Source organism: Eriocheir sinensis, chromosome 60 (genome assembly GCF_024679095.1).
Source record: "Eriocheir sinensis breed Jianghai 21 chromosome 60, ASM2467909v1, whole genome shotgun sequence".
NCBI classification, from domain to species: domain Eukaryota; kingdom Metazoa; phylum Arthropoda; class Malacostraca; order Decapoda; family Varunidae; genus Eriocheir; species Eriocheir sinensis.
In genome coordinates this window covers 3,930,837-3,956,755 of record NC_066568.1, presented here as the reverse complement: position 1 = coordinate 3,956,755, position 25,919 = coordinate 3,930,837, and the positions used below count along the sequence as shown (strand labels likewise).

The 25,919-nt window shown below is 42.5% G+C and overlaps 3 protein-coding genes across 101 annotated transcripts; 2 read left to right on the top strand and 1 right to left on the bottom strand.

The window, feature by feature from the left end:
• Positions 1-113: 113 nt before the first annotated feature.
• On the top strand, positions 114-2,257 carry LOC126985764 (NADH-ubiquinone oxidoreductase chain 5-like). Its single transcript, XM_050841096.1, has 2 exons — positions 114-1,067; positions 1,352-2,257. The coding sequence occupies exons 1-2, from the start codon at positions 292-294 to the stop codon at positions 1,692-1,694; spliced, it is 1,119 nt and encodes a 372-aa protein (XP_050697053.1). The 5' UTR covers positions 114-291; the 3' UTR covers positions 1,695-2,257.
• Positions 1,946-24,234, bottom strand: LOC126985756 (cytochrome P450 3A11-like). Of its 50 annotated transcripts, none has more exons than XM_050841048.1 (12): positions 24,080-24,234; positions 22,632-22,819; positions 9,908-10,595; positions 9,457-9,675; positions 7,429-7,489; positions 4,196-4,386; positions 3,651-3,976; positions 3,476-3,600; positions 3,176-3,325; positions 2,976-3,100; positions 2,749-2,900; positions 2,344-2,580 (listed from the first exon to the last, which is right to left on the bottom strand). In XM_050841048.1, the coding sequence occupies exons 2-7, from the start codon at positions 22,815-22,817 to the stop codon at positions 3,813-3,815; spliced, it is 1,509 nt and encodes a 502-aa protein (XP_050697005.1). In that variant the 5' UTR covers positions 22,818-22,819; positions 24,080-24,234; the 3' UTR covers positions 2,344-2,580; positions 2,749-2,900; positions 2,976-3,100; positions 3,176-3,325; positions 3,476-3,600; positions 3,651-3,812. The 50 variants fall into 50 exon arrangements, with proteins under 50 accessions (XP_050697039.1, XP_050697040.1, XP_050697043.1 ...); XM_050841054.1 differs by having other exon boundaries at positions 3,476-3,550; XM_050841059.1 differs by having other exon boundaries at positions 3,476-3,525.
• Positions 4,394-7,418, top strand: LOC126985765 (uncharacterized). Of its 50 annotated transcripts, none has more exons than XM_050841145.1 (7): positions 4,394-5,049; positions 5,086-5,121; positions 5,302-5,337; positions 5,374-5,517; positions 5,554-5,661; positions 5,770-5,877; positions 5,914-7,418. In XM_050841145.1, exons 1-7 carry the CDS (start codon positions 4,937-4,939, stop codon positions 6,125-6,127), a joined length of 759 nt encoding a protein of 252 aa, XP_050697102.1. In that variant the 5' UTR covers positions 4,394-4,936; the 3' UTR covers positions 6,128-7,418. The 50 variants fall into 50 exon arrangements, with proteins under 50 accessions (XP_050697102.1, XP_050697104.1, XP_050697106.1 ...); XM_050841147.1 differs by lacking the exon at positions 5,302-5,337 and adding an exon at positions 5,266-5,301; XM_050841149.1 differs by lacking the exon at positions 5,302-5,337 and adding an exon at positions 5,230-5,265.
• Positions 24,235-25,919: the final 1,685 nt, after the last annotated feature.

Sequence of the window (25,919 nt, the reverse complement as noted above, 5' to 3'; positions counted from 1 at the left end):
ACTACTACTACTACTACTACTACTACTACTACTACTACTACTACTACTACTACTACTACTACTACTACTACTACTACTTCTACCTGTCTGATTTCGGTCACTCAGGGCAGCAGGTGAAAAAAAGGCAACATTTTTGGAGTAATTATTTTGTTTTACTCATTTTATTCATTTCCTTATTCATGTATTCAATCATTTTTATTCATTTTTTTTTCTCTTCGTCAAAAGTAGACTGAAGATTTAAGTAAAACCATGTAGGCCTATATCACGTTATTTTATTTAATCTATATATGAATGCCTTTTATTATTATTATTATTATTATTATTATTATTATTATTATTATTATTATTATTATTATTATTATTATTATTATTTTTTTTTTACTAATTATTTCCATTTTTATCTATTCTTTACCATTCATATTCCTCCTCTGCTTTTTCTTTTTTTCTTTATCTGTTTTCTTCTTTTTCTTCTTCCTTTTCTTCTTCTTTTGCCCTCGTCTGTTCCTCCTCCTCCTCCTCTTCATTTTTCTTCATTTTCTTTTCTTTCTTCTTCGTTTTGTTGCGTATTTTCAGTTTCCTCCTTCTTTTCTTTCTTTTTTCTTCTTTTTCTTCTTCCTTTTCTTCTTCTTTTACCCTCAGTTGTTTCTCCTCCTCCTAATCCTTTGCATTTTTCTTCATTTTCTTTTCTTTCTTCCTCGTTTTGTTGCGTATTTTCAATTTCCTCCTTTTTCTCTTTCTTTTTTCTTCTTTTTCTTCTTCCTTTTCTTCTTCTTTTACCCTCAGTTGTTTCTCCTCCTCCTAATCCTTTGCATTTTTCTTCATTTTCTTTTCTTTCTTCTTCGTTTTGTTGCGTATTTTCAGTTTCCTCCTTCTTTTCTTTCTTTTTTTTCTTCTTTTTCTTCTTCCTTTTCTTCTTTTACCCTCAGTTGTTCCTCCTCCTCCTCCTCCTCTTCTTTTTCTTCTTCATTTTCCTTTTTCTTCTTCGTTTTGTTGCGTATTTTCAATTTCCTCCTTTTTCTCTTTCTTTTTTTCTTCTTTTCTTCATCCTTTTCTTCTTTTACCCTCAGGTGTTTCTCCTCCTCCTAATCCTTTGCATTTTTCTTCATTTTCTTTTCTTTCTTCTTCGTTTTGTTGCGTATTTTCAATTTCCTCCTTTTTCTCTTTCTTTTTTCTTCTTTTTCTTCTTCCATTTCTTCTTTTATCCTCAGTTGTTCCTCCTCCTCCTCCTCCTCCTCTTCTTTTTCTTCTTCATTTTCCTTTTTCTTCTTCGTTTTGTTGCGTATTTCAATTTCCTCCTTCTTCTCTTTCTTTTTTTCTTCTTTTCTTCACCCTTTTCTTCTTTTACCCTCAGTTGTTCTTCCTCCTCCTCCTCCTCCTCCTCCACCTCCTCTTCTTTTTCCTTTCTTTCTTCTTTGTATTTTGTATTTTCAATTTCCTCTTACTCTCTTTTTTCTTCTCTTTTTTTTGTTGTGGTTCTTTTTCTTCTTCTTCTTCTTCGTTATTTTCTTCTTTTCTCCCTCTATCTTTTCTTTACTTTCCTTCCTGTTTCCTTCTACTTTTTCCGCCTCTCTCGTTCCCATTACTACTACTACTACTACTACTACTACTACCAAATCACACAAACTATTACTTATACTATCACGACTATTGTATTTGTTTTCTACCTTTTGTTAATATTGTGGAATGCATGTTAATTTTTTTTTAATTCTACGTGTTTTTTTTTTTTGTCTTCTTCGGTTTGATTGTGTCTGTCTGTCTGTCTGTCTACCTGTGTGTGTGTTTGTGTGTACATTTGTCTGTTCTGTTTAATTGTCTGTTTTTCTTATGGTTTGTCTTTATTTCTGTTTGTTTTATCTCCTTGCCTGTCTGTCTGTTTTTCCGTTGACGTGTTTGTGTGTTTGTCTGTGTTTATGTTCGTTTGTCTGTCTGTGTTTATCTGTGAATCTGTGTATTTGTCTGTGTCTGTATATCTGTCTGTTTGTCTGTCTGTGTTTATCTGTGAATCTGTGTGTTTGTGTCTGTATATCTGTCTGTTTGTCTGTCTGTGTTTATCTGTGAATCTGTGTGTTTGTGTCTGTATATCTGTCTGTTTGTCTGTCTGTGTTTATCTGTGTACCGGTGTGTTTGTCTGTGTCTGTATATCTGTCTGTTTGTCTGTCTGTGTTTATCTGTGTATCGGTGTGTTTGTCTGTGTCTGTATATCTGTCTGTTTGTCTGTCTGTGTTTATCTGTGTACCGGTGTGTTTGTCTGTGTCTGTATATCTGTCTGTTTGTCTGTCTGTGTTTATCTGTGTACCGGTGTGTTTGTCTGTGTCTGTATATCTGTCTGTTTGTCTGTCTGTGTTTATCTGTGAATCTGTGTGTTTGTGTCTGTATATCTGTCTGTTTGTCTGTCTGTGTTTATCTGTGAATCTGTGTGTTTGTGTCTGTATATCTGTCTGTTTGTCTGTCTGTGTTTATCTGTGAATCTGTGTGTTTGTGTCTGCATATCTGTCTGTTTGTCTGTCTGTGTTTATCTGTGAATCTGTGTGTTTGTGTCTGCATATCTGTCTGTTTGTCTGTCAGTGTTTATCTGTGAATCTGTGTGTTTGTGTCTGCATATCTGTCTGTTTGTCTGTCTGTGTTTATCTGTGAATCTGTGTGTTTGTGTCTGCATATCTGTCTGTTTGTCTGTCTGTGTTTATCTGTGAATCTGTGTGTTTGTGTCTGCATATCTGTCTGTTTGTCTGTCAGTGTTTATCTGTGTACCGGTGTGTTTGTCTGTGTCTGTATATATGTCTGTTTGTCTGTCTGTTAACCCATCTTTAGCTTCCTATTTTGTTCTATCCTCTCCCACACTCAAATGTTCACATCCTCACCTAACACTCACACTCCTATCCATCCACCACCTCCCTACACACCTATCCATATACTTTCCTAATTAACCTATCCACATACTTTCCTAATTAACCTATCCACATACTTTCCTAATTAACCTATCCACATACTTTCCTAATTAACCTATCCACATACTTTCCTAATTAACCTATCCACATACTTTCCTAATTAACCTATCCACATACTTTCCTAATTAACCTCTCCACATACTTTCCTAATTAACCTATCCACATACTTTCCTAATTAACCTATCCACATACTTTCCTAATTAACCTATCCACATACTTTCCTAATTAACCTCTCCACATACTTTCCTAATTAACCTATCCACATACTTTCCTAATTAACCTATCCACATACTTTCCTAATTAACCTATCCACATACTTTCCTAATTAACCTATCCACATACTTTCCTAATTAACCTATCCACATACTTTCCTAATTAACCTCTCCACATACTTTCCTAATTAACCTATCCACATACTTTCCTAATTAACCTATCCACATACCTTTCTAATTAACCTATCCACATACTTTCCTAATTAACCTATCCACATACCTTTCTAATTAACCTATCCACATACTTTCCTAATTAACCTATCCACATACTTTCCTAATTAACCTATCCACATACTTTCCTAATTAACCTATCCACATACTTTCCTAATTAACCTATCCACATACTTTCCTAATTAACCTATCCACATACTTTCCTAATTAACCTATCCACATACTTTCCTAATTAACCTATCCACATACCCTTCTAATTAACCTCTCCACACACCTACTCATATACCTGTCCAATATCATCTGTTCTTGAATTCTCTCTTTTTCCTCTCCTCCTCCATTTTCTCCTTCATTTTCCTTTTATCCGTTCCTTCCCTTCATCACTTTCACTTTCTCTCCCTTCCTCCCGGTGTACCTGTGCTCCTCGTCAGGCCACAGGTGTGAAGATGAGTCTGGTGTCGAGGGAGGGCTTCATCAGGCCGGGCGCGGGGTCACACCTGAGCTCACCTTCGCCAGGTACGCACGACAGCTCGAAGGAGAGGAGGAGCTTGGCGAGGGCGAGCTTGACTTCCATGAGGGCGAACCGCATGCCTGGGGAGGGAGAGAGGGAGGTGAGAGAGGGAGGTGAGAGAGGGAGGTGAGAGAGGGAGGTGGAGGAAGAAAGAAAACTCCATACCTGTCAACACTTCGGCGCCCAAGCACACGTGTTTGACAAGGCTATCGTAGGACTTGTGGGGATTTCCAGGGAAAGTTTTAGGGATCTGGTGGTAGCTTGAACCTTCTTCTTGTTAATATGTGTCCCTCACTCACCAATGCAGTTCCTGGGGCCGAGTCCGAAGGGCATGTAGGTTCCGTGGACTATCTTGTCCTTGTTCTCGGGAAGGAACCGCTCGGGGATGAAGCTGCCGGGCTGCTCCCAGTACCGCGGGTCATGGTGCAGGGACCAGATGGGCACGGTCACCACGGTCCCCTCCTTCAGGGTGACGTTACTGTCCGGGATCCTGCCAGGGAGACACAAAGGTGACAAACTGGTCGTAATTGCTATCGGGCGTAAAGGGGCTGTTACACTTTTGGGTAGGCGGTGGCTGAGTGGTAGCGTGCTGGGCCCACATTCAAAACGTGATGGACGACGCGAGTTCGAATCCCCACGCTACCACCTGGGATTTTTCAGTCACCGCCGAGTGGCTTAAAACTACCCACATGCTGTCCTGAAGACCACCCAGCAACCCGGACTCTAGAGAAAACCGTCAAGTGAATCAAGGAGTTCCGGGGGGCAGCATGAGCCAAGAGAAGATGGCGCCACTATAAACACTTGCCTGCTCCATGACGGGCTGGGGTCGAATACCATCCAGGCCCCTCAAGCAAGCCTACCGGCGCTATAGGCATAGACGTAAAAAAAACAAATAAAACACTGGGTATATTTTCCGTGGATCTTCAGTCAAACCACGATTTCCGTCAGCGTGGTTTTCATTTGTTTCTTGTTATTGCTGATGATGATGATGATCTTCCGCAGCATTATTATCCCGTTTCTATACGGGGTCGCTGTTCTTGATGAGTCTCCTCCATCTAACCCTGTCCTCCGCCACTTCAAGGTCCAAGGTCTTCTCCCTGTCGTCCGCCACTTCAAGGTCCAAGTTCTTCTCCCTGTCCTCCGCCACTTCAAGGTCCAAGTTCTTCTCCCTGTCCTCCGCCACTTCTAGGTCCAAGTTCTTCTCCCTGTCGTCCGCCACTTCAAGGTCCAAGTTCTTCTCCCTGTCGTCCGCCACTTCAAGGTCCAAGTTCTTCTCCCTGTCCTCCGCCACTTCAAGGTCCAAGTTCTTCTCCCTGTCCTCCGCCACTTCAAGGTCCAAGTTCTTCTCCCTGTCCTCCGCCACTTCAAGGTCCAAGTTCTTCTCCCTGTCCTCCGCCACTTCAAGGTCCAAGTTCTTCTCCCTGTCCTCCGCCACTTCAAGGTCCAAGTTCTTCTCCCTGTCGTCCGCCACTTCTAGGTCCAAGTTCTTCTCCCTGTCGTCCGCCACTTCAAGGTCCAAGTTCTTCTCCCTGTCGTCCGCCACTTCAAGGTCCAAGTTCTTCTCCCTGTCGTCCGCCACTTCAAGGTCCAAGTTCTTCTCCCTGTCCTCCGCCACTTCAAGGTCCAAGTTCTTCTCCCTGCCCTCCGCCACTTCTAGGTCCAAGTTCTTCTCCCTGTCCTCCGCCACTTCAAGGTCCAAGTTCTTCTCCCTGTCCTCCGCCACTTCAAGGTCCAAGTTCTTCTCCCTGTCGTCCGCCACTTCAAGGTCCAAGTTCTTCTCCCTGTCCTCCACCACTTCTAGGTCCAAGTTCTTCTCCCTGTCCTCCGCCACTTCAAGGTCCAAGTTCTTCTCCCTGCCCTCCGCCACTTCTAGGTCCAAGTTCTTCTCCCTGTCCTCCGCCACTTCAAGGTCCAAGTTCTTCTCCCTGCCCTCCGCCACTTCTAGGTCCAAGTTCTTCTCCCTGTCCTCCGCCACTTCAAGGTCCAAGTTCTTCTCCCTGCCCTCCACCACTTCTAGGTCCAAGTTCTTCTCCCTGTCCTCCGCCACTTCAAGGTCCAAGTTCTTCTCCCTGCCCTCCGCCACTTCTAGGTCCAAGTTCTTCTCCCTGCCGCCCGCCACAACACAGTCCTTCCATCTCGTCCTGGGTCTTCCTCTCTTCCTTCTGCCATCTACTTCCACGTCCATTATCTGCCTTTCACAACTCCCTTCCTCTCTCCTCATGACATGCTGATGATGATGATGGTAAGTAACACCGTCGTCCTTTGGGGAAATCTACCGTAGCTTTGCAAGGACGCCTCTCCTCCCGAAATTGACCTCTCTTTCGGCCACCTCTTTTGATTCTTTTTTGTAGGAGCAGCGAGTAGCGGGCTTTTTATTATTATCATTATTGTTTCCTTGTTTAGTGCCCTTGAGCTGTCTCCTTTGTTGTAAAAATAAAAAATAAAAGATCGTGGACACGTCAGAAAACCACGGAAATATAAGGATCACGCCAGCGGAGATCGTGGTTTGACTGAAGATCCACGGAAAATTTGCCCAGTGTAATAACCCCTTAAGTCGTATATGTCGTAACTCAAGGAGCAGCTCTACTGGGTGAGTGGAAGGGCGCCATCTGCCCCGAGTGACGCCTGGCTGGAGCCTTGGACACAACCGGCGGGCCAGATTATCGTACTCAGTTACTCGTATTTACCGGTTTCTGAGCCATAGCTATATCCAAAAAACACCAATAATTAACCATTTTAACGATAAATATATATGAAGGCAGTTATTGGGGTCGAGGTGGCAGTTTTGTGTCGGAAATCGGCAAACATAGGGCTGAGTACGACAATCTGGCAATCTTGGACACCAGCGGCGGCCCAGCGCGTCACAAGGAGCAACAGGCAAGGAGTGTGTGTGAGTGGATGCATGTGTTAGGTTGAGTGACAGAGTGTGTGAGGAGCAAGAAGAATGGGGAGAAGTGCGTGAGTGATGGAGAATGGAGACAATGGTTGCTGCTGAGGCTGGTTATAAAGGAGGAGGATGCAACGCTGCCAGATTGTCGTACTCAGCTTTTTTGCCAGATTGTCGTACTCAGCTTTTTTGCCAGATTGTCGTACTCAGCTTTTTTGCCAGATTGTCGTACTCAGCTTTTTTGCCAGATTGTCGTACTCAGCTTTTTTGCCAGATTGTCGTACTCAGCTTTTTTGCCAGATTGTCGTACTTAGCTTTTTATGTTTGCCGATTTCCGACCCAAAAACTGCCTCTTCGACCCCAATAACTGCCTTCACATATAGTTATCATTAAAATGGTTAATTATTGGTGTTTTTTGACAATAGCTATGGCTCAGAAACCGGTAAATACGAGGCTTTGAGTACGATAATCTGGCAACGGTGGGAGGATGGGGAGGAGGAGGAGGAGATAAGAGAAATGACTAAATACGACACGGAAGACGAAATGAAGAAAGATAACAAATGCAACATACACTCTCTCTCTCTCTCTCTCTCTCTCTCTCTCTCTCTCTCTCTCTCTCTCTCTCTCTCTCTCTCTCTCTCTCACCTGTAATCTTTGGTACACACACGTTCGGTCACATGGGCAGGTGGCGTCATGCGAAGAGCCTCTGAAAGAAGGAATAAGGAATAAGGAATAAGGAATGGAAAATCATTAATAGCAGTAGTGGTGGTGGTGGTGGTGGTGGTGGTGGTGGTATCTAGCCAATAAGTAGTAGCAGTTGTTGTATCAAATAAAATGCAAATATCCGACGCCGGAGCTTGAACCCGCGACCAGCCAGACGGGAGGCGATCTCTCTATCACTCAGCTAAAGAGGCGCCCCACTAGCTAAGGGGTTTCCGTGCTTCTTGCATCGGACGGGTCACTAAGCTGTTTTCCCCTTCGATTCGGACCAATTTTTGTGTGTTTACTCAAATTCTTCATCTTACATATTACATTAAACTCCTCTGAGAGACTGGACCACCCATCATACTGTTCCCAACACAGGACATCCTTAGCAGGAGAGGATCCCACCGCTGCCACCAGTGTAATGCGGGACATTCCCTATCATTAAGGGGGGCGGCTACGGGGTATTTTTCTAGGAATAAATTTAAAATCGGATTAGTAGAGGTTTTTAGCTCAAAAGGCCCTTGAAAGGGTAAACTGCCGTGTGGTAGAGTTTGTTTTCGTAAAATTAAAACCCCTCCCCGCTGGAGACCATTTTTAAATGTCCCGCGCTGTTGCGTCATAGCCAGACACACGCGTCAACATATGCAGTATCATTCAATGCTTTTATATACGTAAAATTGCATTAGAATATTTTTTTATCAGTAAATTTTGCCACTTGTGATCCTCATATTCCGCGCGGCCCGCTGCGCTGGGAGAAGGGAGGAAGCGGCGAGCCGCTCGGCACTGCAGTGCCTCGTTCGACACAAACGAGTGAGGTACGTTGCAATTTTCCCTCCACTCTAGCCGAAAAAACGTCCTTACAAATGATTTTACAAGCGCAAGGCAACCAAAAAAAGCTACAAACACTGTTCGAGAGACAGAATTGCCCAGTACGGTCATGCAGGAACACCTTGACCTTCTGACACCCTCACCTTTGATTAAAACTTTTTTATAAAGGGGGACCAGATTCCTTATCATTCTCCAGTAAGTCAACAAGGTACACACAATAATATGTGAAAATTTCATGCCAATCAGATAAATACAAATGGCAAGACAGGGAGAAATGGAAAAAAAAATCTTTAGGAGCCAATATCTCGAAAAGTAGTTTTTTACACTTCAAAAAATTTCACAAAATCGGTAAAACGTCTGACCGACTTTTGTTAGGTATCATTTAAAACTACAACTAAAGGACAATTTTTGCCCGCTATAAAATTTCAAAAAATGTCAAAAGAAAACAGGACACACAGTGGAGAAAATTATAAGTGACAAAAAAATTGTAGTTTCATATTTTCGAAGACAAAACAAAAAATCTATAAATTTCTAGCTGGAAAATGTAGATAGGTAAACAAAGTTTCTCTGATATTTTTTCAAAGAAATTAACTGAAAAATTAGGTCTATGAAACAAAACAAAACAAAAAAAATAACGCTTTGCTTGAGTCTCTCCTAAACTTCACCCGAATTTAATGAAATTCACAGAATATCTTACATTTACACCAACAAACAACATACGAAGATTTCAAAGCTATTGGACGTACCATATGCGCAGGAGGAGTAGCCGCCCCCCTTAAATATGAGGTCTCAGTGTCACGAAACACGCGAGAAATTGATCTAGTCTGAAAAGAGAGAAATAAAAGTTTCCAACCCTGGGTATTGAACACGGGACCAACCAGACGGGAACCCACCGACTTACCATTCAGCTAAAAAGGCACCCCACTAGAGAGTTTGTAAAGCTTTCCACATCGAACGGGTCAGTATAATTACTCCATGGTGTGTTCGGGTATGAAGTTCCCGTGGTACCCGAAGATCAGCCAATATGCAGCTTCAAGGTCTTTTGGAAGGGTAGTGGTTGATGATCCAGCACTTGAGCAGACCCTTGATGAATGGCACACCACACAAACCTCCCCCATCCTCCCTTTCCCTCTCACACACCTGAGATGACGGCGTCCAGCATCTGCGCCTCCATCACGCCCTGGTAGGTGAGCGTCCCGTGCTCCTTGATGAGGGTGAGCAGTTCCTGCCTCACCTGGTCCTGGTAGGTCTTGTACCTGGCCAGGTGGAACACCACGAAGGAGAGGGTGGTGGCGGTGGTGTCGTAGCCGGCTAGGATGAACAGCAGCGAGTTGGCCACCACCGTCTTGTTCTCCAGGGCTGAAGGGGGGGGGGTTGAGTATCATTACTAGCAGCGGCCATAATGTTACCACTTGGGCGTGTGACAAATAACACCCGTATTTTCAAACACTTTGGCTCTCACAACATTCGGGTCTTTCTGTTCCTAACGTGAAAAATATGAATAAACGAAAAACAAAAATAAACGAAAATAAACGCCACAGCCACATAGTACAAACCAAAATGAACACGAGCAAACAACACCGCCACTTACTGTATTTGGGCGCCTTGGCATTGGGGTCTTTCTGTTCCCGGCGCGCCTCCATCATGATGTCCAGGAAGTCTCCTCGCGCGGCCCCTTCCTCCCGCTTCCTGATGGTCTCCTCCACCACCCGCTGGAAGAATGGCGTTTCTGGAGAGGACATGTTGATCTTCAGCATTCTGTACAGCGACGGAAACACCACAAACCCGATAAACTTGATCATTGCCCACACGGAGTTGGTCAGCATCTTCTCGACTTTATCGTTGAAGACCGAGCTGCCGGCAGAGAGCGTGTTGGTCTCCATGCCGAAGGCGCAGGACGAGATCACTTCCAGAGTGTACAGTCCGAAGGTCTGTTTGATCTTCACCGACGGCTCTGTTTTGATCTGGCGGTGTATGTAAGAGACCAACGCGTCGGCTTTCTCCTCAACCAGCGGGAACATGTTCTTGAGCCGCCCTGAGGTGAAGGAGGGCGACAGAACGGACCTGACCCCCTTCCAGTGGTCGCCTGTGGTAATGGTCAGGATCTCGTTGTAGATCTCGTCTTGTTCTGTGGTGAATTTGACGGTGCGGCGGTCAACGAAGTGGTCGAAGTCCCTCACCAGCACGCCCTTCAGCAGCTCGGGGTCACCCACAACCAGGCGAGGTGAGAGAAGGTCGTACATGCCCATCATTTTGTCGGCGCCGTGCTTCCGGTACAGCTGAAACGAGGAAGGTGGCGGTGGTGACAATCCCGGACGGAATGTAGGGAGAAAGATGGGGTCGTATTATAAAACATTTGGCCGCCCAAGAACACATATTTGACAAGGCTTTCGTAGGAGTTTTGAGCATTTCCAGGAGTAGTTTTATGACCATGGTGGTAGTTTGACCCTTCCTCTGCACCGTGAACCTAAAGAAACACATATTTGACAAGGCTTTCGTGGGAGTTTTGAGCATTTCCAGGAGTAGTTTTATGACCATGGTGGTAGTTTGACCCTTCCTCTGCACCGTGAACCTAAAGAAACACATATTTGACAAGGCTTTCGTAGGAGTTTTGAGCATTTCCAGGAGTAGTTTTATGACCATGCTGGTAGTTTGACCCTTCCTCTGCAACGTGAACCTAAAGAAACATATATTTGACAAGGCTTTCGTGGGAGTTTTGAGCATTTCCAGGAGTAGTTTTATGACCATGGTGGTAGTTTGACCCTTCCTCTGCACCGTGAACCTAAAGAAACACATATTTGACAAGGCTTTCGTAGGAGTTTTGAGCATTTCCAGGAGTAGTTTTATGACCATGCTGGTAGTCTGACCCTTCCTCTGCACCGTGAACCTGAAGAAACACTCATTAGAACCCGACTAACCCCCTCTTTGACCTTTAGAAATAGCTGATCTGAGAAGCAAAAGTGTCTTAAAATACCAACCATGATCTTTTGAACAGACAAATTTCTCATGTGCTTCAAGAAGAGGAAAGAACACAACACCTCTCCTCCCGAAACTGACCTATCTTTCGGCCACCTCTTTGGATTCTTTTTAGGAGCAGCGAGTAGCGGGCTTTTTTTTTATTAATGTTTACTTTTTTTGTGCCCTTGAACTGTCTCCTTTGCTGTAAAAAAAAAAAAAAAAAACTGGTGGCAGCGGTGGATCCATTCAGAAGTATAAATATCCCCCACATCAGTAGAAGTAGTAGTAGTAGTAGAAGTAGTAATGGTAATAAAGGTAGTGTTAGTAAAGGTCGTTAAGTAGAGGTATGCTCCGTCTCAGTAAAGGAATTCGCGTTCGCCACCTCTCCCAAAATGTCGCAAGCCGTGCACTCCTTTCAGCAAACAGGTTGGGTAACTTCCACATAACAAAGCTAAAGACAAGAGAATTCATTAAAAAAAAACAATAGAATACACTTTTTTCTTACACATACAAATACATGTAAACAATAAACTATCAATCAGTCAATCAGTATTATGTCTGGTGATAACGACGTCAGCAGATCAGCGTCGCACCAACAGTAGTAGTAGTAGTAATAGTAGTAGTAGTAGTAATAGTAGTAGGAGGACGAGGAGGAGGAAGGGGGAGGTGTAGTGGGCTGGTTAGTGTGGGTACATATCTCGCTGCTATCAGTCACGTAATCTCCCACAATCTAATCACCCTTCACCTTGATGTCACGTATAAGCATGACTCTGAGTTCGTCCAAGTCCGCCACTAATCTTACAATCTTTTCAACAAGAACTCACAAAAACTCCTCGTGTATATATTTTGCCATAAGTTCATATTCGTTTGTTATTTCTCCTGATCAACCCGTTTCTCTGTAACCTTTTTTTACAACAAAGGAAACTTGCCATAAAGAAAACATAATAGAAGGAAAATGGATCTCAACACGGTGATCCTACGAAACGAGGAGGGAAAAGGTTCCAACACCATAGAGTTTCGGCTGCAGAAGCGTCTTGATACTCTCTTGAAAGCGTTGAAACACAGACGAAGTAGTGGGTGGGTTAAGACACTTTTGACTTCAAGTCATGATGCAAAGGTTTCCTTGTGCATGGAAGTTCCTTAGGGTAATAGAAAAAAAAATATCCAAAGACACAAGTGAGATCTCATTTTGTATATGAAATATAAGCCTTTTAAAAATGGCCGCCGAAAAGACACTAGATCCCATATCTTTGCTTCTATTATAGCTATAATGACAAAAATGGTGTCAAAGTGTACATTTTTGGGGTCAAGGAATCCATTAAAAAGAGTTTCAGAGCATAAAAAATAATAGTTGTCTCCCTACCATGACAGTCATAGGCATAATGCTGTATGAAACATCAGTAAAATTTTAAGTATTATCGGTCCAATTATTCATATATATTCTCGTGAGCCTTTATGTTTCTTCTCATTTTCATAAAAGTGTGTTATGTATCATTTTGTCCATCTCATGTTCGGTATCTTTTGTTTCAGATTAGTACTTAAGACTTTCCTTTCACCATGAGCAAGTCCAAAAGCACAACTGGCATCACGGGCACTCGTGACTGGAGTTTATGCTTTATATGTCAGTTAGAGAAAAGCAATGAAAAGACTTTAAACCCTCATCATCTATAAAGCTGAGAAATAATCCTGAAAACTATATGCATGTTATAAAGAAGTTACAGATAACATTCAGGAGCTGAAGGAATTAGGTGAATTGCCTGATTTCATTGTAGTGCATGACTATAGTGGTGGCGGTGTTAGTGGTAGTAGCATGGGTGATGGTGGTGGTGGTGCTCAGAATGTAGTACAGTTGATGATGTCTAATTCTGTAGTATGGCACAAAAGTTGCAGGAATGCCACTGACAATCAAAAAGTTGAGAGAGCAAGAAAAAGCACGAAGAGTCCATTAGCCCAGTAAAAACACGACGCCTCAGCAGTGGTGCCAAGTCAACCACACAAGCTTCATCCATGCCTTCAACATCATTCTGTGCACCAGTCAACACATCATGTATCTTCTGTGGTGAAGTGGGCAACAAAAAGGAACTAAGGAGAGCTGCCACCCTTGGGTTAGATAGAAAAGTAAAAGAATGTGCTCAAGTGGTTGGTGACAGGAGTCTCTTGGCTAAACTAGCTGCTGGTGACATGGTTGCCATTGATGCTGTTTATCATCGTGCATGCCTTACAAGGCTCTATAGAAAAGCAGAAACTGTTGGATGTGACACAAATGAAAATAATGAAACTCAGGTCATCAGAGCATATGTTCTTAATGAGTTACTTGACTTCATCGAAAACTATCGTGGCTCAGGAGAAACACTGGCAATGGCTGACTTGACAGCCCTATATGACAAGCGCACTGTTGGTCTTGGATTTCCATCCATCAAGTGCAATACAACACGTCTTCGGGAGGATATTGAACGTCTGATTCCAGACATCAAATCAGTGCGAGTGAATCGTGGTTGGTCCTTTGTGTTTGATGATGACCTTAGCAAAGCTGTCATTGACATAAAAGGCAACAGATCTACTGATGTCTCCATCATCCTCAGAGCAGCCAAAATCCTCCGGCAAGAGTTTCTCCCTATGAAGCAGGCTTTTACAGGCTCATTTTCAACCTCCAGTGAAGCTGATTCAATCCCTCCTATGCTGAGATCGTTCCTACACATGCTTCTTGATGGATCAGGTATTGATCAGCCACCCCCTGGACCTGAGAAATCCCAGGTTGCAGCATCCATTGGGCAGCAGATAATATTCAACTCTGTGAGATGCAGATCCAAGAAGCCTGGCAGTGTGCCACGCCACATAAAAGATAGGGAAACACCAGCTTCACTATATCTGGCGATGAAACTCCACCTGCAAACTGGCAGTGCATCTCTTGTGCAAACTATGCATCAACGAGGACTGTGTGTGTCATATGACCGGCTGAAAACATTTAGCACAGATATAGCAAATTCAGTGATCAATCACTGGGAGCAGATTGGTGTCGTGGTCCCACCTCAGGCAGTCAAGGGGGTGTTTACCACTGGTGGTTTTGATAACGTTGACCATAACCCGTCATCGACAACTGCAACATCAGCCCTCCATGGAACCTGCATCAGCATTCAGCAGCATTTCTCTTCAGACTATCAACAATCTAAAAATCTCATTGACATTCTGGATCAAGTTCAAATGGGGAAGAAGCATGTGAAATCTCTGCCATCTCACTACACAACCATGGATCTGGATGTTTCACTGCCTAATAATGAGACATTGTATGTTCCTTCCCTGAATACCAACAGTCATCCCTATCCAGCCTCCCGTCCACTCACCAACATAATTGAAGAAGGATATAAGTGGCTGGAGAGAGTCAGAAACCTTCTAGGGAAAGAGAACCTTGAAGCTGGAGAATGGATCTCATGGGCTGCATATCATGCTAGCAACACAGAGCCTGTTTCATCCCCCCCTGCCGAGTCTTACATGTTGCCATTGTTCACGGAGTCCCCTACAAGCCCCACTATGGCTTGGCATGCAATGAAAGTCCTCTGTGAAGCAATCAACTACCTAAATCCAGGTCAGACACCAGTCATAGTAGCTGATCAACCACTCTTTACGCTGGCCAAAAAACTTCAGTGGAAGTTTCCCCAGACCGAACTCGGTGAGGATTCCTTCCTGGTAACCTTGGGTCCAATGCATACAGAAAAGATGCTGTGGAGTGTGTCTGGTGACTGGCTAAATGGCAGTGGGTGGACCACAGCTCTTACCAATAGTGGCATCTCAACTAGCGGCAAAGCTCAGTCTTTTATTGGTGTTCATCACATCTGCAGAACCAGGTACATCCATCAGGTGTCTGTGGCTGCTCTCTATATCCTTATGAAGAAGGCTTACGATCAGTTTATTGAGAAGGTAACAAACGATGATAGTGAGCTAAATTACCTCATCTCTAAGCCCTTTGATGAATGGCTTAAGGAGCTCTGTGCATCACAGCCCCAAGCAGAATTCTGGTTCAAATCCATGGAGCTGGATCTTCTCATTCTTCAAGTAAGAAATGTTATTCAAGTCATATGTCTCTTTCTTGCCTTATTCCAATTCATATTCTTTATTTAAGAGTGGATCCTCCACATAATCCTGTGATGTAAAACACATTTTTGTCTGTTTTCTTTTCAGTTTGTCAAGTCTTGTCGCTCAGCAGACTCTCTCTACATGGAGACACTCGATTCTCTGATGCCATGGGTATTTGCACTGGATCATACTCACTATGCTCGAACTTGCCCATCCATATCCGTGATATGGCAACACTGGAAGAAAAACATCCTGCTCTGTTTGTGGAGTTCCAGAAAGGTCACTTTATGGGACAGAAGTCAAGACGAGCATTCTCCAAGATCCCACATGACCAGATGCATGAGCAACTCATTGACTGGCTCAAGAATCATGCTGGGGTCATTGAGAACCTGGATGATCCAACCACAGTTTGCAGGGAGCAGGTTGTTCGCCCTGAGATGGCACGCCTAGTGCGAGAATTTGAGGGCACAAAGAAGTCAGAAGAACAGAGGCACCATGAACAATACCGAAAGTTTCAAGCTGATTACAAGGTAATTTTCTGGTGTATTGCAACTTGAGAAAACCTTTGTGATCTTCAGTGATATGCATGATTTGTAAATTGGTACTTGCCTTTTTTTCAGACTGCTGTTCTTGCACTAGTGGATGCCTTTGAGGACCTTGGAAATCCCTTCATGGAGGACAGTGGGGACCTGCTGGACTTAGATGAATCAGTCATCATGCCCCAAGACGTTGTTGACAATGTGAGGAAGGTGAAGGACATTGGAAGCAAGAGATACCAAGAATTTGTTGACAAGCGAATCAGATCACAGGAAGAGGCATTCACCGCTCCAGTAACCCACACCAGGCTAAAATTGTTCAAGGCTTCCAGTGACCAATCACACAAAAAATCAGAGGTGGCTGTTGTCAAGGACCAGCAAGCAAAAGTGACCCAACTACTGTTGGCTGTTCATTCTGGTCGCAACATTAATGAGGAAGTGTTCTCACATGAAAATTCTCCACATCCACCTTCTCTCACTCGGAAGGGACAAATGCATCATGGTACCAAGAGTGAGATTCTAGACTGCATTGTTCCAAGAGATCTTGATAACCACAGACCAGTGACAACTGCAGCTGTGCTGGATGGTGCTGTCCTTGTTCAGATGCTTCGCCCTGGAAGTGCAGAGACCATTGGATGCTATTTCTCAGATGTCTTTGCACCATACATACTTTCCTGGTTTAAAACCAATGAGCGTGTGGATATTGTCTGGGATGTGTACTCCAAGACAAGTCTGAAGTCAGGAACTCGAGAGCAAAGAGGCACAGGTGCAAGAAGGAGGGTTACTCTCTCAACCAAAACTCCGGGAAATTGGGCTGCCTTCCTACGTGTTGACCTGAACAAGCAGGAGTTGTTTGTGGAGCTGGCCAAAAGTTTGAAGCTCATGCAACTTCCACAGGTATTGATAAAGAAATTGATGTATCTCTAGAGTCATTTTACTAAATGCTGTAGTCAATAAATACAACTTCATTGGCACACCCACATTTACAATTTTTTGTTTCAGGGAAAGGAACTTTTCACCACTATGCTTGGGGATTGTGTAAGTTCACCAGCTGGCATAGACCTTAATGCACTAGCTCCTTGCACACATGAGGAAGCAGATACTCGGGTATTTCTGCATGTGGCTGCAGCTACCCTTGCTGGACATCATAAAGTGATTGTTCGCAGCAATGACAGTGATGTTGTGGTGCTTGGCATTACCACCTTCGTGACCCTTGGGAACAAGATTGAAGAACTATGGATTGCCTTTGGAACAGGTCGCCACTTCAGGTACAGTCAGTTCAAATGTATTAGATATACTTATGATATAGCATGTATTTCATTTGGCCAGTGAATAACTCATTTCTTTTTCCCTACAGGTACATTCCAGCACATGTCATTTCTCAAAGTCTTGGACCATCTAAAGCAATGGCATTACCAGCATTTCACGCAATGACAGGGTGTGATACCACATCAGCTTTTTTTGGTAAAGGTAAGAGGACAGCCTGGTCTGTGTGGCAGTCCTTGCCTGAACTTACCTTGCCTCTGCAACAGCTGTCAGGTCCCAGTCCTACATATGATATGATTCAAAGGCACACAACAGTACTTCAGAGATTTGTGATAAAGATGTATGGTGTATCCAGTGAGAACATTACAACTGTGGATGCTGCTAGGCTCTTCCTTTTCATTCACAAAGGAAGTGTTTTCAACAACATCGGGCCAAGCAGTGATGCACTCCATCAGCACCTCCTTCGAGTAGCTTATCAGGTAAAAGAGTTTTGTTTAAATGTATCACATGCAAATTTCTCAGAAAAATGCCTGCACATATTTGTATCTTTGTATATATACATTTATCTTTAACAAGGTCTTTGATTACATATTGGACATGTTTGTGGAAAAACACTGTTCAAAGATCCAGTTCCAGTATCACCACTGCAGTGGGGATGGCAGCAGGACTCCGCAGATGCAGCACCATCCCCTGTTTACACAACAACTCCAACTATTTCACAGAATTTGCCAGAGATGGTCATTTGTCAGTGCAAAACAGACTGTAGGGCACCGTGCCAATGCTGCATGCAGAGGCAGCCTTGCATGTCTCTCTGCGGATGTAAAGCTTCGTGTTCTCGCAGTGGTGCAGATATCTGAATACAAATCTGCAGTGTGATGTTTAGACACTAAGCATTGAGGGAAAATATCTCCCCTAGGTTTTTCAGGATCACTTCACTTGCACCCATAAAACAATAAACATTTTGTAACAATTTGTCTATCAATTGCCTGTGTTTGTAGTGTATCCAAAGGTAACCATAATATAACCGTAGGCAGCTGCATCAAAGTTTCAAAACCTTAAGATCCAGGTGAATAGGATATGAGAGCTTATTCACAATGCATTTGAAGGAAAATGTCAAATCAACCTGACGGAAAAAACGTCCAAATTATAAATATAAATTTTAGCCATATTTTTCCATGTTTTACCTTCATAGTTATTGCACAGAGAAAAAGTTTGCTTTTTTTACCTTAAAAACTTTTTTAATGGATTCCTTGACCCCAAAAATGTACACTTTGACACCATTTTTGTCATTATAGCTATACAAGAAGCAAAGATATGGGATCTAGTGTCTTTTCGGCGGCCATTTTTAAAAGGCTTATATTTCATATACAAAATGAGATCTCACTTGTGTCTTTGGATAATTTTTTTTCTATTACCCTAAGGAACTTCCATGCACAAGGAAACCTTTGCATCATGACTTGAAGTCAAGAGCCTTATTTTGGGGCTTAACCCATCAACTAAAGGAAGACTGCTCCAGAAATTAACAGTGAACTGCAGTGAATGGAGATACTGTTAAGCTCTTCGAATAGAAAGTTGGACAGCGCTGAAGTCATAAGAAGGAGGATACATAGCCGAAAGAAATTACCAGCTAATGGGATGAAAGAATAGATATACTGTTTAACTCTTGCAGTAGAAAGTTGGACAGCATAATGACGAACTATACTCCCCTTTTAAAAGCGTTGAGGTCATAGGAAGGAGGAAACATAGACGAAGGAAGACTAGTAAATAGAGCTCTAGAAATTACCAGCGAAAATGATGAAAGAATGAAGATATTGGTTGACTCTTGCATTAGGAAGTAGGACAGCATAAGAACTAACTATACCTTCTTCTTGAGAGCGTTGAAGTCATAAGAAGGAAGATATATAGACGAAAGAAGGCTGCTCAAGAAATTACCAGCGAAAAGAATGAAGGAATGAAGATACTGGTTAACTCTTGCATTAGGGAGGTAGACAGAATAGGGACGAGATAGCTACTCAAGAATTTACCAGCGAAAAGACAGAAGGAATGAAGATACTGGTTAACTCTTGCATTAGGAAGGAGGACAGAATAGGGACGAGATAGCTACTCAAGAATTTACCAGCGAAAAGACTGAAGGAATGAAGATACTGGTTAACTCTTGCATTGGGAAGGAGGACAGAATAGGGACGAGATAGCTACTCAAGAAATTACCAGCCAAAAGAATGAAGGAATGAAGATACTGGTTAACTCTTGCATTAGGAAGGAGGACAGAATAGGGACGAGATAGCTACTCAAGAATTTACCAGCGAAAAGACTGAAGGAATGAAGATACTGGTTAACTCTTGCATTAGGAAGTAGGACAGAATAGGGACGAGATAGCTACTCAAGAAATTACCAGCGAAAAGACTGAGGGAATGAAGATACTGGTTAACTCTTGCATTGGGAAGGAGGACACAATAGGGACGAGATAGCTACTCAAGAATTTGCCAGCGAAAAGACTGAGGGAATGAAGATACTGGTTAACTCTTGCATTGGGGAGGAGGACAGAATAGGGACGAGATAGCTACTCAAGAATTTACCAGCGAAAAGACTGAAGGAATGAAGATACTGGTTAACTCTTGCATTTGGAAGGAGGACAGAATAGGGACGAGATAGCTACTCAAGAAATTACCAGCGAAAAGACTGAAGGAATGAAGATACTGGTTAACTCTTGCATTTGGAAGGAGGACAGAATAGGGACGAGATAGCTACTCAAGAATTTACCAGCGAAAAGACTGAAGGAATGAAGATACTGGTTAACTCTTGCATTTGGAAGGAGGACAGATTAGGGACGAGATAGCTACTCAAGAAATTACCAACGAAAAGAATGAAGGAATGAAGATACTGGTTAACTCTTGCATTAGGAAGGAGGACAGAATAGGGACGAGATAGCTACTCAAGAAATTACCAGCGAAAAGACTGAGGGAATGAAGATACTGGTTAACTCTTGCATTAGGGAGGAGGACAGAATAGGGACGAGATAGCTACTCAAGAATTTACCAGCGAAAAGACTGAAGGAATGAAGATACTGGTTAACTCTTGCATTTGGAAGGAGGACAGATTAGGGACGAGATAGCTACTCAAGAAATTACCAACGAAAAGACAGAAGGAATGAAGATACTGGTTAACTCTTGCATTAGGAAGGAGGACAGAATAGGGACGAGATAGCTACTCAAGAAATTACCAGCGAAAAGACTGAAGGAATGAAGATACTGGTTAACTCTTGCATTAGGGAGGAGGACAGAATAGGGACGAGATAGCTACTCAAGACTTTTCCTCTTTTCCAACTTACTTTCCTCTTCTTCATCCTCTTCTACCTATGCCTCCCCTAATTTCCCTTCCTTTTCTATCTCACCTCTCCTCTGAAGGGATGGAAACAATGGAAATAACAGACAGATAGACAGAAAATTTGATCACCTCTGCCTTTTGAACTGTTGCGTAAGCAGGGTGAGTTCTTCTGAGTCACTCCTGTATACATAACTCTGCTAACATTGTCTTCTTTCGGCAAGTCTTGTATACTCATATTTTTTTCAGCACTTTTTTATTTTCTTTTCTTTTTAGCAAGTTAAGTTATGCACGTGTTCAAGTCATGTACCGTTTCATAATTCTTCCTGCATTTTTCTTTTCTTTATTTTTATTTTTTGAAACTTAAATTATGCACCTTTTCAAATAATGTACCTCTTCATTATTCTTCCTGCATTTTCCTTTTCTTTATTTTCATTTTTAGCAACGTAAGTTATGCACCTGTTCAAGTCATGTACCGTTTCATAATTCTTCCTGCATTTTTCTTTTCTTTATTTTTATTTTTTGCAACGTAAATTATGCACCTGTTCAAGTCATGTACAGCCTCGTCATAATTCTTCCTGCATTTTTCTTTTCTTTATTTTCATTTTTTGCAACTCAGTCTCTGTTCAATATAACTCAACTAATTTTACCCTTTTAAGCGAGTCCTGCAAAATCATTCTTCGCTAACTTTTCTTCAAGTAATAATCTAACCTAGCTCCTCTAAGCAATTCAGTTCAAAAATCTTCACCAATTATTCTTTTAAGCATGTGAATATACTAATTTAACTTGTCTTCTTACCAAATTAAACTCCTCTATTCCCTCCGACAATAACTAATAAAAAAAATAAAAAGGTTTCAGTCGTTTATACAAATCGAAAGAGGAATTTAAAAGTAGAATTGATGCTTTTATGTCCAATAGACTCTAATTTGTCATCTACACGTTATGAGAGAGAGAGAGAGAGAGAGAGAGAGAGTTGTGATAGGTCAGCAGGGAATTATAAGGTAGAATTGATGCTTTTATGTCTAGCGTCATCTATACATTTTGAGAGAGAGAGAGAGAGAGAGAGAGAGTTGTGATAGGTCAGTTGTCTTCTATCTTATCTGACATTGAGGTAAAAGAACATCAAATATTTTTATCCACCAACCGGCAACTCTTCTCTGTCCCGTCATTGCCAAACGCTGATAAAAAATGACCTTGTTTGTATTTTCATCTTTCCTTCCTACTCTTCCTTCTCTTCCTCCTTTCTTATTCTTCCTTGTTTTCCTTCTGTAATTTGTCTTTCTCTTCCTACTTTCCTTCTCTTTCTCATCTCATCCTCCTTCTCCTCCCTTCCTCATCTTCTTGTCCTCTCTACCTTCCTCCTGTTCTCTTCCTCCTCTACCTGATCCTCTTTTTTTTCTTCCTTGTTTTCCTTCTGTAATTTGCGGCTCTCTTCTTACTTTCCTTCCCTTCCTCATCTCCTCCTCCTCCTTTCCCTCCCTTCCTCCTCTCATTCATCTTCCTCTTCAACCTGATCCTCTTTTTTTCCTCCTTGTTTTCCTTCTATAATTTGTGGCTCTCTTCTTACTTTCCTTCCCTTCCTCATCTCCTCCTCCTCCTTTCCCTCCCTTCCTCCTCCTGTTCTCTTCCTCCTCTACCTGATCCTCTCTTTTTCCTCCTTGTTTTCCTTCTATAATTTGCGGCTCTCTTCTTACTTTCCTTCCCTTCCTCATCTCCTCCTCCTCCTTTCCCTCCCTTCCTCCTCTTGTTCTCTTCCTCCTCTACCTGATCCTCTTTTTTTTCTTCCTTGTTTTCCTTCTGTAATTTGCGGCTCTCTTCTTACTTTCCTTCCCTTCCTCATCTCCTCCTCCTCCTTTCCCTCCCTTCCTCCTCTACCTCCTCTCATTCAACTTATACGACTATTTTTTAAAAGCCGCAGAGAAGATTCGTCGGGTTGCTGTGAATGTTTTTTTTTTTTCATCGACATCGCGGACACCGATCAACAGAGTGCCCATCTTAGTGTTGTTGTTGTTGTTGTTCTCTTCAAGTTGTTTTCCTGGCTTACCCACGCATTGTAGACATGACATTGTATAATAACATTTGTTAGCCCTGATGAACCCTACAACATGGGATTATAAACAAAGTCAACTGTTTTTCTTTTTTTCTTTCTTTAAATCCCCTCACCTCATCCATGTAGGTCCATGCGTGTTTCTTGGTGTCAATGATATAGTGCATGTGGCCGATCAGAGGGACAGGTGAGGGGGCTGAGGGCACGCCGCGGGCCTCCCAATACCTGAACTTGTGCTTGCTGTAGGCCCACACCGCGCCCACCACCACCACCACCACCGCTACCACCTCCAGCCACACCATCACTGCGGGGGGGGGGAGAAAAAGTGTTACAGAGATGTGTGGTAGAGAGATCAGGGTAATTAAAGACATAGATGCTTAGATAGATAGATAGACAGGTAGATGGACAGGCAGATAGATAGTAAGATAGATATAAAAGGATAGATATATAGATTGTTTGTGTGAGTCTCTCTCTCTCTCTCTCTCTCTCTCTCTCTCTCTCTCTCTCTCTCTCTCTCTCTCTCTCTCTCTCTCTCTCTCTCTCTCTCTCTGAAACAATACACTCATCACCGTAACCTCCAAGATAGGAATCAACACACACACACACACACACACACACACACACACTTCAGCGGTTGAGACGCATGATTAACATATATAATTAAAGGGGAGACGAGAGAGAGAGAGAGAGAGAGAGAGAGAGAGAGTATTAATCTATATTACAAAAAAGTAATAATAATACGGAAATATAACGAGCTTAATTGACAAAACTTTATATGATGCAAACTCATTAATTGAAGCTTTCATTAATTTTCGCTCACTTTCTCTACTAATGTTCAACAACCTGAACTAATGCTTTAAAGGAAATCTCTCTCACTCTCTCTCTCTCTCTCTCTCTCTCTCTCTCTCTCTCTCTCTCTCTCTCTTACATATGATTCAACACTGGGTTCAAGGAAATGCTTTGTGTTATTCTTATTTGCGTTAGTGTGTGTGTGTGTGTGTGTGTGTGTGTGTGTGTGTGTGTTCCTATACCTCTCTCTCTCTCTCTCTCTCTCTCTCTCTCTCTCTCTCTCTCTCTCTCTCTCTCTCTCTCTCTCTCTCTCTCTCTCTTACATGTGATTCAACACTGGGTTCAAGGAAATGCTTTGTGTTATTCTTATTTGCGTTAGTGTGTGTGTATGTGTGTGTGTGTGTGTGTGTGTGTGTGTGTGTGTGTGTGTGTGTCTCTCTCTCTCTCTCTCTCTCTCTCTCTCTCTCTCTCTCTCTCTCTCTCTCTCTCTCTCTCTCTCTCTCTCTCTCTCTCAATGTCGGAAAGCAACGCCACGAATTATGGAATTTATACAACTCTCTGCCATTATTGTAGATAGCGACACGTTCATAGCACTATAAACTTACATAATGCATACAGAACACTTAATACACAATACCAAATAGTAAATAGCTGAGACATAGGACAGAAATTGATGTATTGGAGGTGATGTGGCAACGCTGTGTGTCTGCCTATACTCTGGACCGTAGGCTCTGTGTGGTCCGAATATCTATGTAAATCTATGTAAATCTCTCACCTGGGGATATATGCTGAGGACGCAACCTTGCACCAAGACAGCAGACGAGGGAGTGAGGCAGAGAGGGAGAGAGGCGGGGGCGGGAAGCACAAGCAGAGGTACCCACAGCCTCGCCCCGCACGTTATCGCTCCGCCCACTCTCTCCTTCAGTGACATGTTTGTGTGTTATATTGTGCTGCATCATTCTCCTGTGTGCGTGCGTGCGTGTGTGTGTGGGGTTGGGTGGGGGGGGGGTGATAGAGAGAGAATCTGGCAACGCTTCATCATCTTAATCATTGCGTTTCATTCCGTCTGGTCACTCGCGAACGTAGATGTGGCACCTGCGCATTGTGAGTTCGTGATTGCGTGAAGATCAACTTTATATTTTCAGTGATATATTTAAATGTTTGTGCATACGAGAAACCCTCAAGCCATCGTATATAAACCGCACGCAGAAGATTTTCATCGATAATTACCATACAAGCACACGAAGGAACAACTTGTTTATCAAACAGTATAGGCTGATCATACTCGAATGATCTATAGCCTTTTACAGATACTCATATTTCATCTCATTCAGGTATAGGCTACATAAATTAAGTGACATACGACTCTGCAAGTGTTTATACATGGGGAATTTTGACGTGTTGCATGTAAATAACATGGGTAGCCTATACTCGAAATAGCCTAACATCGCATTCAACAGTTATTCTTTTTCATGTTATTTGTTATTAATCGTTTTTTACATGCAGTAAATTATTAAGATACCCTTTATTTGCACTTGCAGAGCCAGATTTCTTTTATTATACCTGAAATGAGCTATCAGTCAAAGAATTTGAAAAACCACAGATCGTGCGAGCATGACGTGACCATGTTATTTGACACAAGCTTGTCTTTTCGCGTGCCTGTATGCTGGAGTATCGATGCAAACGACTGACTTGTTTTTTGTATACATAAATATTTAAATATATTATTGAAAAATAGGCTTGAGTGTATCACAACAGTTGATTTTCATGCATACACGAACTAGAAATGCGCAGGTGCCACATCCAACAACATTCCCGACGGATGAAACAGACTAGAGTCGGCGTTTCCCACCGACCTCCATCTCTAACAACGCTTAGTCAGAATGAGTCAGCTGTTCTTACGTTGCTGCTACTACTACTACTACTACTACTACTACTGTTACTACTACTACTACTACTACTACTACTACTACTACTACTACTACTACTACTACTACTACTACTACTACTACTACTACTACTACTACTACTACTGTTACTACTACTACTACTACTACTACTACTACTACTACTACTACTACTACTACTACTGTTACTACTACTACTACTACTACTACTACTACTACTACTACTACTACTACTACTACTACTACTACTGTTACTACTACTACTACTACTACTACTACTACTACTACTACTACTACTACTACTACTACTACTACTACTACTACTACTACTACTACTTCTATTATTACTTCTTTCACTGCTATAACTTCTTTTACTACCGCTACTATTTCTCCTCTTCCTTCTACTACTACTACTACTACTACTACTACTACTACGACTACTACTACTACCAAGAAAAGATGGCGCCACTATAAACACTTGCCTGCGCCATGACGGGCTGGGGCCGACTACCATCCAGGCCCCTTAAGAAAGCCTCCCGGCGCTATAGGCGTTCACGTATAAAAAAAAAAAAAAAATACTACTACTACTACTACTACTACTATTACCATTATTACTACCTGTCTCATGCATGCTGTCCATTGAGACGCTCAGGTGAGAAAGAGACAAGGCAGGTGAGTTTATTTATTACTCATCATAACATTCTTCAT

Bases quoted from the DNA above. Each gene is read 5' to 3' on its own strand.
- LOC126985756 (XM_050841082.1), bottom strand. From the start codon at position 22,817: ATGGTGTGGCTGGAGGTGGTAGCGGTGGTGGTGGTGGTGGTGGGCGCG. The intron at 10,596-22,631 runs GTGAGGGGATTT...TCCTCGTTTCAG, and splicing joins CATGGACCTACATGGATGAG to CTGTACCGGAAGCACGGCGC. The intron at 4,387-7,428 runs GTGAGAGAGAGA...TCTCCCTGGCAG, and splicing joins GTGTGTACCAAAGATTACAG to GATCCCGGACAGTAACGTCA.
- LOC126985765 (XM_050841098.1), top strand. From the start codon at position 4,937: ATGAGTCTCCTCCATCTAACCCTGTCCTCCGCCACTTCAAGGTCCAAG. The intron at 5,338-5,373 runs GTCCAAGTTCTT...CGCCACTTCTAG, and splicing joins CTGTCCTCCGCCACTTCAAG to GTCCAAGTTCTTCTCCCTGT. The intron at 5,662-5,769 runs GTCCAAGTTCTT...CGCCACTTCTAG, and splicing joins CTGTCGTCCGCCACTTCAAG to GTCCAAGTTCTTCTCCCTGT.
- LOC126985764 (XM_050841096.1), top strand. From the start codon at position 292: ATGCCTTTTATTATTATTATTATTATTATTATTATTATTATTATTATT. The intron at 1,068-1,351 runs GTGTTTCTCCTC...TTTTACCCTCAG, and splicing joins TTTTCTTCTTTTACCCTCAG to TTGTTCTTCCTCCTCCTCCT.